This window comes from Schistocerca gregaria, chromosome 8 (assembly GCF_023897955.1).
Source record: "Schistocerca gregaria isolate iqSchGreg1 chromosome 8, iqSchGreg1.2, whole genome shotgun sequence".
Taxonomy (NCBI): Eukaryota; Metazoa; Arthropoda; class Insecta; order Orthoptera; family Acrididae; genus Schistocerca; species Schistocerca gregaria.
Genome location: NC_064927.1, coordinates 506,448,717 through 506,461,940, shown reverse-complemented (window position 1 = coordinate 506,461,940; position 13,224 = coordinate 506,448,717). Strand labels below are relative to the sequence as shown.

At 42.1% G+C, this 13,224-nt stretch overlaps 1 protein-coding gene across 1 annotated transcript in view; it reads right to left on the bottom strand.

The window, feature by feature from the left end:
* The window catches only part of LOC126284567 (cytochrome P450 6k1-like), a 95,991-nt gene that overhangs the window by 28,792 nt on the left and 53,975 nt on the right, over window positions 1-13,224 (bottom strand). The window contains exon 4 of the mRNA XM_049983580.1: window positions 31-161. Coding sequence (XP_049839537.1) covers window positions 31-161 — 131 coding nt within the window. The remainder of the gene's footprint in view (window positions 1-30; window positions 162-13,224) is intronic.

The window sequence follows — 13,224 nt, the reverse complement described above, 5'->3', positions numbered from 1 at the left end:
ATCTAATTTGCCAAAACAATAATCCCATACCTGTGTGCTTAGCTGCAGCAGTTTCCACATACAACGTCAGTTGTCTGCTGATGTAATCCACAACATGAAACAAGTTCCTCATGTTTCGTAAGGTGAATGTTGGCGTTAGTCTCATGCGTGTCTGCCTCCACCTGTGTGACAAGATTTTATATAATAAAATCTTTATAAGTACTTTGAAAGCTACTGAAAAACAAGGAAGTATTTTCTGTTCCTGAGAACTTACTGTTTTCAAAGTGACATAAAGAAGAATCAGTTTTAAGATGTGTTTTGTCAAATTATAAAGGTGACTGAACTTACCATCAACACTTCTGAAAAATACACCCATATTAAATTTGTAAGCAAAATGAGTATTTGCTATTACATTAAAAGTGTATGATAAAGCAATATATGTCACTTAATGGCATAGCTCCCATTATACGTATTGGCAATGTGTATTGAATTTGAGTGAGGCAGTACAACGTTTAACGCACGTGATTTTGAAAAAATGAGATCAAATCCCTGTCTTTCCATCAAAATCTACATTTTTCATAGCTTCACTAAACCAAAATCAACAGGAGTATTTATTGATCAGTCAAAAGCTTTTGACATGGTGGATCATAAGATTCTGCTGTCTAAGCTTGAAAAGTGCATTATTCAAGGTACATCCAACAGTTGATCCATTTCCTTCCTAAGCAATCATAAGCAAGCAGTGAATGTCAGTCACACCTTCTGGTCCTTTTATACATTAACCATCTAAGCTTAGATGCAGATGCTCATAAAATGCTGATTTAAAGATGACACCACCTCACTTTTATTAAAATGGAAAGTTATGGAAGAATTACCAAAATCGGTAAACACTGTCATAAAACACTGGGCACCGAATAAAAACATTTTAACAAATAGTAAAAAAAGTATCACACTAGAATTTGACAATACTCTGTGCAAGAATATATACATCCCATTTCCCTCTATCAATTATGAACTAGTTCATAACATTACAGAAACCAGATTCTGGATTATCACGGCAAATCAATGTAAAATAGAAGAAGCATATAAAATATCTGAATGCAGAATTGAGCAAGACCTGCTACATTTTTTTGCTCACCTAAGTCCTACTTTTATTCTCATCTTAAATATGGTTCATATTTTGGGGAAACTATAGAGGAGTTACCAGCACATTCAGATTGCAAAGAAAGAGCTATTGCAGTCATATTAGAGTGCAAATCCAGAGACTTATGTAAATCACACTAGAAGAAGGGATCGGTTGGTAGGACATGTTCTGAGACATCGAGGGATCACCAATTTAGTATTGGAGGGCAGCATGGAGGGTAAAAATCATAGAGGGAGACCAAGAGATGAATACACTAAGCAGATTCAGAAGGGTGTAGGTTGCAGTAGGTACTGGGAGATGAAGAAGCTTTCACAGGATAGAGTAGCATGGAGAACTGCATCAAACCAGTCTCAGGACTGAAGATCACAACAACAATGTAAATCACAGTTTAAGATCTCTGATATTCCTTCTCTACCATGTACCTACATTATTGAAGAATGAAAAAACTGATACAGATAGCCTGGGGAAGATCAGTTTGGGGTCCAGAGAAGGCAACACTCTATTACAAGGTAGGTAGCAGAAGAGCAAACCTGTGTACATAGCATTTGTAGATTTAGAGAAAGCTTTTGGCAATGTGGAGTGGACTACACTCGTTGTAATTTTTAAGGTAGCAGGGATAAAATACAAGGAGCTAAAGGTTATTTACAGGTTGTGTGGAAACCATACTGTACTTACAACAGTCAAAGGACGTGAAAGGGAAGGCATAGCTGAAAAGGGAGTGAGATAGGGCTGTAGCCCATCCCCAATGTTATTCTGTCTGTACATTGAGCAAACTGTGAAGGAAACAGAGGAGAAATTTGTAAAAGAAATTAAAGTTCAGGGAGAAGAAATTACAAACTTTGGCATTTGCCAATAACATTGTATTTCTGTCAGAGATGGATAAAGGCTTGGAAGGGCAATTGTAGAGAATATATAATGGCTTGAAAAGAGATTGCAAGATGAATATCAATAAAAATAAAACAGTGGTATTGAATGCAGTCAAAATAAATCAGGTAATGCTGAGGGAATTAAGTTAGGAAAGGAGACACTAAATGCTGAAAATGAGTTTTGTCATTTGGGCAGCAAAAGAACTGATGATGTCCAAAGTAGGGAAGATGTAAAATGCAGAGTTGCATCAGCAAGAAGAGAGATTCTGAAAAAGAGGGCTTTGTTGAAATCAGACAAGAAGAAGATAGAAGCTTTTGAAATGTTTTGCTGTAGAAGAATACTGAAGATTAGATTGGTAGATTGAATAACAAATTAGGATGTACTGAACTGAATTGGAGAAAATTGAAATTTATGGCACAATTTGACTAAATGAAGGGGTTGGTTGACAGGACAGATCCTAAGGGCTCAAGGAATTTTCAATTTAGTAATGGAATACATTGTGGGAGATAAAAATTCTAGAGGGAGAACAATGCTGGAAAACAACAGGCAGGTCCAAATGGATGAAGTTACAGTAGTTATGCAGCAGTGATGAGGCTTGCACAGGATAGTGACTGCTGATATCTGGTGTTATTAGAGGGCAGAAGTGGCAGTGTGTTAGACATGATGTATATGAAGATACCAGTCACTGCTGGTGCAATGTAAACAGGCTTTAGTGAGGCCCTACTGAGGAGGTCCAACAGTGACAGTGCTTATACAACAGGGACCTTCTCCGGATGCAGGGTCTCTGCCCCCAGACACCGCTTCGACCCCCAGCATTGGTGCACTGTCTACTACAGGCAACAGTGTTGAACTTAAGTCACAGCTAGTTGTTCTATCAACTGGAGGACTAAATAAAGTGCAAATTATATGTTAAATAGGTTTTTTTGTCAGGTAACACATGAAGTAATCATCCTGGCCATCCACATCACTAGATGCTACCAGTGACCTGCCACCCGCCTTTGGGGTGCCGAACCTATAACCCTACCAGGTAGGACCCAGGTGACCTTCATTGATTTTCCTCAATATCAGCTGCAGAGGCTGATGCTTCCTAGACTTCTTCAGACTGAATCATCTGGAACCAGATTTTCAACTGTTGGTTTTACGTGTCATCCAGCCAGAGTATGGTTTAGTCTTTTTTCCATACAAGCCTTTGCAAACCCTGGTCTGGTTCCAAATCTCTGCTTAAAAATGCAACACACAAATTTTTAAAGTAAAGATAATCACACACAGACACAGACACAGACAAATATCACATATGTCTATTCTCCCCTGCGTTAAATGGTGCTTAGGGTGTCAGAGTACAAAAATAAAATAATTTCCAAATTTTAATGTGCTTTCATAGCTGAGTGATCAGCATGCCTGCCATTTCCAACATTTAAAAAAAAATGAGTATATTCAAACATGAGTAGTAATTTTAACGTAACAATAACACTTGACTGTAAATATCACAGAAAAATATAAATGATATTATAGACAGCAAGCAGCCGTTTCATACACTTTCTTGTTACTTTTCCTTGTTGGGAGAAGAGGGTGCATGTAAGATTGTAAAGTGATGAGGAACTCTTGAAGTACTGTTGGCTCAGTTATGTGACATCAGGAGAGTGATATCATAATCTCCATCCATAGCAAAGTCTAATAAAATCTGAGACAGGAGATCACACAGTTTTTGATCAGCAAAATGTGTTATACAGGTGCTGATTATGGAGTTCATTTAACTTTTACCATAAGCTTGGATGATCAATTTACCATCATTTACCCCCTCCCCCCCCCCCCCCACACACACACACACACACACACACACACACACACACACACACACACACACACACACATACACACACACGCGCGCGCGCGCACGCTAATGTTATAACCACAAGTAGCCAGATATCAGTGCAAATGACAGAAAAACAGGAGAGAGTGATGGCGCAAGGCGAGAAGACTGCCTGTGAACAGAACTATAACCCATGTCAGAGTCAAGCAACAGGGCTGATCCAACGGTGCACCCAACACAATAAGAGCAAGTCAATAGCAACTTATGCAGCCATTATGTGCAATGAACTTTCAATACAACACTTTCAACAGGTCAAGTATGAGCCACAGTCCAAATTGAAAGCAAAGAGGTTAACCAATATCAAAATGAAGTTGTCAATGAGAAGTCAGTAGTACAGTGGATGCAGTAATGAATGCTATCAGACAAAGTACATGGCTGACTGAGCATTCGAGGTGTGGAGGATTTATGCCAGCCGTGAGGGCCAGTGTATTCGTGTGGCGAGACGGTAACACACTCGCTAGGTGGAAGCAGCACTGTGGCAACACTGCCCTCTATCGTCAATCAATGTCCATTTGCTCTGGTAGGCATTCAACTTCCACGCAGTCCGATACCAGGTCCCTCCCCTCCCGAAATGGGTGCATACGGACAGAAACACCCTGGACAGTGCCTCGGAAGGTGGAATGAAGGTAAGTTTGAAGATGCAGTCTCGTTGGCTGCAAGCTGTCAGGAGGAAGTGCAGTTGGTAGTGTCCATTGGATCAGCGCTGGAGATGGGCATGCCAGGGGGCACCACTGATCCACGGGGAGCCAGAGGAGAGAGCCGGGGCAACAGTGGGACATCAGCAGCAGCTGCCTGGGTCTCTGGCTGTTGTGTTGGATTGGCACCAGAAGGCAGTGGAAGATGGGGCTGCGGAGGGGAAACTGGTGTCCCAGGCCAAAGCTGGTTGTAGTGATGGAGCTCAAGCCGCTTCTGCATCTGGACAAATGTAATTCGCCGCCAATGGATGGACATCACTGTTTCTGTTGTCGAAGCCTCAGCACTCCCTTAGGACATGCCCACACTTCTGTGCTGGCTGTGTAACATCAGGAGGGATGTGAGTGAGGTTCCAACAGTGACGGTGTCAGCAGATTAAGCAAGATCCAAGGCTAGTGACTGTGGAAAAACTCAGTGGTGCTACGATTGTTAAAAGGTGTGGTGCGATAATAGCTCAAAAACAAAGTAATGGCTGCCATAGTGGCAGAGGATTCAATAGCTTTCTTCATCAGCTGCTTAGAAGTACAGACCATCATTCAGCTTCACCATTGGAGGGAGGGTGCAATGAAAGGCTACAGATGTGTTTGATGCCATTGGCGCTAAAGAAGTCCTTAAATGCAGAGGCCATAAATTGTGGGCTACTGTCAGAGAACAATGTGCGAGGCAGCCCACGGATGGCCAAAACTTGAGCTAAGGTGGTAGTGGTGGCCTCAGTTGTGTTGGGTATCATGCATATGACACAGGGGTACTCTGAATAAGCATCCACAATGAGCAACCATATAGATCCCAAGAATGGGCCTGCAAAATATAAATGTATGCAGTCCCAAGGGAGGCGAGGAGTAGGCCAGAGGGCAAGGACTGAGGGGGTGCTGTGTGGTGCTGGGTGCGTGCTGCATGTCTGTGGACCGTCTTTTTGATGTCGGCATTGGTCCCAGGCCAGTAACATGGCGGCATGCCAGCGTCGTCTTGTTGGACATGAGCCAATGACCCCAGTAGAGCAAACTCAATACCTGATGGTGCAGTTCTACTGGAATGACCACTCAATGTGCATCCATCTCAGTATCTAAAAAGATGACATCATCCACAACCGAGAGTTGGTGAGAAAGCTGTTTCCAAGGGTGGAGCCCTGTCATCAACTGACTAGTGAGATAATGGGGGCAGCCATGGTTTACTTAGTGAATAACCCATTGCAGGGTGGAGTCCCAGTGCATTGCAACAGCAGCACAAATGGAATAAGGAGGAAACTGCCCAGTTGTGTTGTCATTTGGTACTGATGTGGAAGAGGAGGACCTCCCGTTGCTCAAACTCTGGGTCTGGGCTGGCCAGGAGACAGGACAATGGATCAGTATTAGAATACTGGGCTGTCAGATTGTATCGGATATTATAGTTGTGGGCACTGAGGAACAACACCCAGCACTGGAGGCATTGGGCTGTTCATTCTGGGTAGTTGGAACATGGCCTGAATAATGCCACCTATGGCGTGTGGTCCGTAATTAGAGAGAACTGCAGCTCAAAAACGTAGACGTGAAATTTTTTTGACAGTAAATGCTCTTGCCAAGGCTTCCTTTTCAATACCAGAACAGTTGTGCTATGCCAGGGTCAGGGTCCCTACAGCTTCACAGCATCCTGTAAGGACCACAAAACAAGTTGAAAGAGAGGTGAAAAAGCCGTGCAGAGGTCGTTGAGTTCCTGGAAAGGGACCACAGTTGAAGCTACCTTGAATTCATCTGAGATAGAAAATCCAAATGCCGTGAAGGTGTCAAGGCCAAAAATGTTGGTAGCTGCTGGATGGTAATGACAAATAACATTAAAAATCTGAGTGACATATTTGTAAGTTGTCCGTGAAGAGGAATTGCAGCATCTCCATAGCCCACCAAAATACTTGTGGATGGGGACAAGTCGTGAACACAGTTGGACAAAATTCAATCAATAATTGTTCAAAGAGATGGTGACCCAAGTGTTCACCTGAAAGCAGTTGTCTTGGTGGGACATGTGAAGTGTGAGAAACAATTTCTGCCTTAGGGGGTCACCCTGGTGGACTACAGTCTGCAGCGTGTGTATTGTGTCCTGGTGTGGTTGTGGTTGTGGTGCTGGATGGGAACAGGCCATATAACTGTGACATACTGAGCAGAGTTGACCCTCCTTGCCACAGTTTGTACAGGACACCCAGCAATATGGACAGTCTGCTCAGATGCGAGAGGAAAAACACTGAGAGCACAAAGGGTGTGGCCTCTGTAGCCATCATCGAGGAGTGACTGGACGCTCAGAGACATTGGATAAAAATGAATCATGATGTTGCAGCAACGTGGCAGGAGTCATCCTACGTTTATGATGCTGGGGTGGCACACATGTTGGTGTGTGAACTGCCACCTTTTGCTGCCACGCTGTGAGTTGTTAGCTGCCTGAGCAATTTTGAATGAATGAGCGATGCACAAGATGTCCTCTGATGATGGGTTATCCAGTTTCAATGCCGTCGTGTGGAGCTCTTGAGTCAGGTGCAGTTGAAGCACCACATACAATATCATGGAGGCAGCATAGGAAGCTTTACAGTCTTGATTGGCGCATCTAAAGTCACATTTTCAGCTGAGTCTTTGCAAGTCAGTAACAACAGGGTACCACTAGGAACGATAATCAGCAGAACACATATCTCCTGAAGGAAGAGGGCGACAAGGTCAGACAGAGGTGCCAATTTTCAGTGGAGAAAAATGAAAGTCATTAGACAAAGTACATGACTGGTCATGTAGTTGCGGTACTTACTCCAGTGCAAGGGACACTGTTGGTTCATCTTTTCGGGTGGTGAGACAATGGCGCACTCACTAGGTGAGTGCAGGGCTGCAGCAACACTGCCCTCTGTCTTTCATTGAGGTCCATTTGCTCTAACAGGCATTCACCTTAAGTGCAGCCGAATACGAGAGCTAAAACCATGTAGTTTCCTATAGTGAAATAGAATGTGGGTCAAGTTCCAAGCTAAGCTTTATCAAAGGATGAAAAATATCTGTTAAAGCAGGGCTAGCCACGGTGTACCAAACTTCACGAATGCAGTACGTGTGGGCCGCTTGTCATTCAGCTTTTCTTGGTCTTTCTTGGAAGCCCGTGGAATGGTGCAACATTCCATTTAGCATTGCAGTGCATCATTTTTTGGTCAGTGCAGCTCTCTGAGTTCACCAGAATCGTGATATCAGTGCTGTTTAAAGTCGACTAGTTGTCCGTGGTATGAAGGACATTCACAGGTCCAATGGGAGCTTGCACAAAAGAGTCTGCCTAGTCATCTATGGTGACTATCCTTGAAAATGAATGGGAATGACAGAAGAGGAGGATGAAAATCCTCAGTTTGCATAATGACAGGTACTGAATATTTGCTATGAAATGACATTACAATACCATGAAAAACGAATTTAAAGATTTAGTTGACAATCAAAGAGCAAAAAATTATGTTTGATAGATGCGCTTCATTGTTCTGTATATTAAAAAGCACTTCATGTTAAATTTGCAGGTCTGGAGCATGTGAAGGAATTGGTCACATGAACAATAAAATTTCTGAACTCGCGCACATTATTCCATTGTCAGTTGCAACCATTTTCAGTGGAACTGCACAAAGAGTATGGAGATATCACATATTACTGCACATTACATTGGTTAAATCAAAGGGCATGCCTGAAACTATTTTTTTTATTGAAAACTTGCTATTGTTGAATTCATGAAGGAAAAAGGAGAGCAGGGATAAGAATTAGGATATCCGTAATGGATTGCAGACATTGCATTATAAGTGGACTTGACTGCACACTGCCCTCAGTAAGGCACTGCAAGGTAACATCTTTCTAGTTTGATGGGGGTGCATTTGAAATAAAATCACGTTGTAGAATGGGACACATTCTAACAAAGACAGTCCAGTTCCCTAAGCTCACTGCCAGTAAAGAAAACATGAGTTTCAAAGAATTCACTGTGACTGACAGAATGACAAGGATAGTTTTATAATGAGTTTAAGGACAGTGTCAGCCTTACATCTGTTTCCATGCTGTTTTTGAGACCTTTTGCCATTTCGGTTGACAGCGCCCCTGTGCATATCCTGATGTGACTGATCTGCAATGTAATTCCAGTTTTAATGACAAATATTTTTACATTAAAACTGTCCAGGGTGTCTACACTGCTTTCCTCAGATAGAATTTCCAAGTGCATAAAGATGCTGCAAAAGTGCTACAATATTTTGATTGACATATTTGTGTAAGAGTTATGAAACTAAATAGGTTGATAACGTGCTTGATAACGTGAGTGCAAAACTCTGTGAAATTGTCTGTGTCTGTCCATGGGCCAACAGCTGTACCAGATAAAAATTATATCATTTCTTTGCATACCAAAAATAAATAATACTGAAAATTTGTTTTGTTTGTGACCTTCGCAGGTACTGGGCACAGTTGGGCCACCCTCTCCCCAAGGGGAGCGGCGCATTCAACGGCTTTCATGTCACACAAGGCAGATGGTCAATGTGGAGGCTGGCCATGTGGCATAACCTGCTCTGAATGTGAGTGGACATGTGGCCACTCCTTCTGCAAGGTCCGAGCAGGCACACTGGGGGAGGGGTTTATTAGTGATTGGGAGCTCCAACTTTAGGCGGGTGATGGAGCCCCTTCGGCAAACAGCGGAAAGGTCAGGGAAGAAGGCCAGTGTTCACTCTGTCTGCTTGCCGGGGGTCTCATCCGAGATGTGGAGGAGGCCCTGCTGGCGGCAATAGAGAGCACTGGGTGCACCCACCTGCAAATTGTTGCTTATGTTGGCACCAATGAGTCTTGCCGTCTTAGTTCAGAGGTCATCCTCAGTTCATACGGGTGGTTGGTGGAGGCTGGTGAAGGTGGAAAGCCTGGCTTGTGAGGTGGAATTTGAGCTAACTATTTGTAGTGCCGTTCCCAGAACTGATCGTGGTCCTCTGGTTTGGAGTCAAGTGGAAGGGTTAAACCAGATGCTCAGATGATTCTGCGGAGATCTGGGTTGCAAATTTTTTGAGCTCCGCTATATAGGGTCACCCTGAATAGGCCAGGCATGCACTACATACAGGAAGTGGCTACAAGGGTAGCGGAGTACGTGTGGAGTGCACATGTGGGTTTTTTAGGTTAGAGCATTCACTCCCTAGGCCCGACAAGATGCCTCCTGAGATGCAACAAGGTAGCAGTAGGAAAAATGTAACAGGGAATGACAATGTTAATGTGGTAATAGTAAACTGCAGGAGCATATATAGAAAGGTCCCAGAACTGCTCTCATTAGTTAACGGTCACAATGCCCACATAGTACTAGGGATGGAAAGTTGGCTGAAACCAGATGTAAACAGTAATGAAATTCTAAACTGAGATTGGAATTTATAGCATAGACAGGCTGGACAGTGAAGGGAGATGTGTGTTTATAGCGATAAAAAGTGGAATAGTATCGAAGGAAATTGATGGAGATCCAAAATGTGAAATAATTTGGGTGAAGGTCACGGTTAAAACAGGCTCAAACATGGTAATTGGAAGTCTCTATAGGCCCCCTGGGTAGCAGCTGTTGTGGCAGAACACTTGAAGGAAAATTTGGAAAATATTTTGAGTAGATTTCCTGACCATGTTATAGTTTTGGGTGGAGATTTTAATTTGTCAGATACAGACTGGGAGACTCAGATGTTTATAATTGGTGGCAGGGACAAAGAATCAAGTGAAAATTTTTTAAGTCCATTATCTGAAAACTACATTGAGCAGTTAAACAGGGAACTAACTCATGGCAATAACATATTAGAACTTCTGGTGACAAACAGACCTGAACTATTTGAAACAGTTAATGCAGAACAGGGAATCAGTGATCATAAAGTGGTTACAGCATCAATGATATCAGCCATAAATAGAAATATTAAAAAGGCAGGAAGATTTTTCTGTTTAGCAAAAGTGACAAAATGCAGATTTCAGAGTACTTGACGGCTCAACACAAAAGTTTTATCTCAAGTACAGATAGTGTTGAGGATCAGTGGACAAAGTTCAAAACCACTGTACAGTATGCATTAGATGAGTATGTGCCAAGCAAGAGCGTAAGAGACGGAAAAGAGACACCGTAGTACAACAACCAAGTTAGAAAACTGCTACGGAAGCAAATGGAACTTCACAGCAAAAATAAACATAGCCAAAGCCTAGCAGACAAACAAAAATTACAAGAAGCAAAAGTTAGTGTGAGGAGGGCTATGTGAGAGACGTTCAACGAGTTCGAAAGTAAAGTTCTGTGTACTGACTTGGGAGAAAATCCTAAGAAATTTTGGTCTTATGTCAAAGTGGTAGGTGGGTAGGTGGATCAAAACAAAATGCCCAGACACTCTGTGGCCAAAATGGTACTGAAACAGAGGATGACAGACTAAAGGCCAAAATACTAAATGTCTTTCTCCAAAGCTGTTTCACAGAGGAAGACTGCAGTGTAGTTCCTTCTCTCGAATGTCGCACAGATAACAAAATGGTAGATGTCAAAATAGATGACAGAGGGATAGAAAAACAATTAAAACTGCTCAAAAGAGGAAAGACCACTGGACTTCATGGGATACCATTTCAATTTTACACAGAGTATGAGAAGGAACTTCCCCCCCTTGCTGCAGCCAGGCGACTAGCCCGAATTTTGATGTGCTCGTAAAGCTAAGTCATTTTAGATCATAAAACATATAGTTTAGTACTGATTAAGTAGTAAATAGGTGTATTAGTGTGCCTTTTAAGTGTACCATTAAAGGTTTCATTTTTCTTTTCGTGATATAGCAGAAAACTCGAAAAGATCGTACAGTCGTATTTTCTGTTTACGTTTTGCTGCAGTAAATCTATAGAATTTCGTTTGGTTGTTCCTTGCTCTCTCCAGCAATTTAGCTTAGCGTACCTCTTCATTATTTAACTAGCATTTCCAGAAAGTAGCGTAAAGTTTAAGTTGTTGTTTCAGAAACTTTGCACTGTTGTTTTTGTTTACACACTGTTGTGTATAGGCCAAATTTGTGGAACCATCTTTTCGTGTTTATCTGTAACTAAACTGACTTATTCTTAATAAAAGATTACTTTTATCATGAGTGAAAAGTGCTTGACTTGCCGTAGAATTGTTAGGTCGGGGCTTTGGTGTGATGGGTGCTGTAGATTTTTCCATGTGGGTGACTGTAGTGGTGTGGGAATAGGGGAAGTAAATGAGACTCACCAGTGGTTTTGTAAGATTTGTGGTAGAGATAGGAAGATACTAGAACAGGAGGGGAAAATTGCCACCCTTCAGGCTGAGTTAGACAAGGCCAAGGGAGATCTTGACAGGTTAAGGAGGGAGAAGGGTAAAGAGTGGTGGGAAGTGGCAACAGGCAACAGGAGGAACAGGCCTAGAACTTTGTCTGACAGCTTCATGGTAAGAAGCTGGTGAGCCTCAAGCAGTTGCAGGTGTAGACAGGGCACAACAAACTTTCAGCAGCAAATTGAAAAGTAAGAATGTAGGGAAATCAGTAAAGAGAAAGAAAGTGTTGTTCTAGGTAGTTCCCATGGAAGAGGTGTTGGCCAACTTTTGCAGGATGAACTAGGATCAGAATACCAGGTCACCAATTTTTTAAACCTAGTGCTGGTCTGGAGCAGGTGACAGAGAATTTGGGATCACTTTGCAAAGATTTCGCTAAGGAAGACACCGTGGTTATAGTGGGTGGAGCAGGTAACAGTATTGACAGAGATCCTGGCTACAGTATAGAGTGTGACCTGGCAAAGATTGCATCTGCATCGAAGCATATTAGTGTTGAGTTTGCATCTCTTCTTGGGTGCCATGACCAACCCCATTTGAACTCTTCTGTCAAGAGAGTTAATTTGGTTCTGGAACAGCTGCTTATGTCGGGTGCAGGGTCACACATTGGTGTGGTTCCTGTTGATTCTCTCAGTAGGTGGGATTATACAAGGCATGGCCTTCACCTGAACAGGAAGGGGAAGGGTAAATTTGCTGGGGAAATAACAGGAAAGTTAAAGGGGGGAGGCACTGTCATGAGTGGTAAAATACCAGTGGTTATAGGGTTCAGAAAAGACCCTTTTTTAGGATAGGGAGGACAGAAAGAAAGCAAATTTAAGAGAGTTTAGAACTGAGACAAACCTTCAGTTTAAGAAAGAAATCAAAAAACATAATTCCAGCTTATTACATCAGCATAAACAGCTATTGGTTAAGAATTTTCAACAGTCGGCACATATTTTAACTCTACCCAATTTTAACTCAGTTAATGTGAAATGTCAGCTATCTTTATTGCATCAAAATATTCGAGGACTGAGAAATAAAATTAATGAATTAACTATCTGCATAGATGAATTAGTCTTCAAACCCAGCTGACATAATCTGCCTCTCTGAACATCATGTGACCACTGGTACAGAACCTTTAAATGTTACAGGGTTTAGGTTAGCATCTCACTTTTGTAGATCAGAAATGGAGAAAGGAGGAGATGCCACATTCATCAGGAACTGTCATAAATTTAAGAACATAGATATTCATAATTTTTGTCTAGAGCAGCATATAGAAGCATGTGCAACAGAAGTACAATTTCTTAAAACATCCTTAATAATATTAAGTGTATATCGAGCACCTAAAGGTAACTTGAATCTGTTCCTAAACCACCTTGAAGCTGTACTGGCCTATTTAACAACCAGAAATAAAGAAATAGTGGTTGCTGGTGATTTCAATGTAGATTTC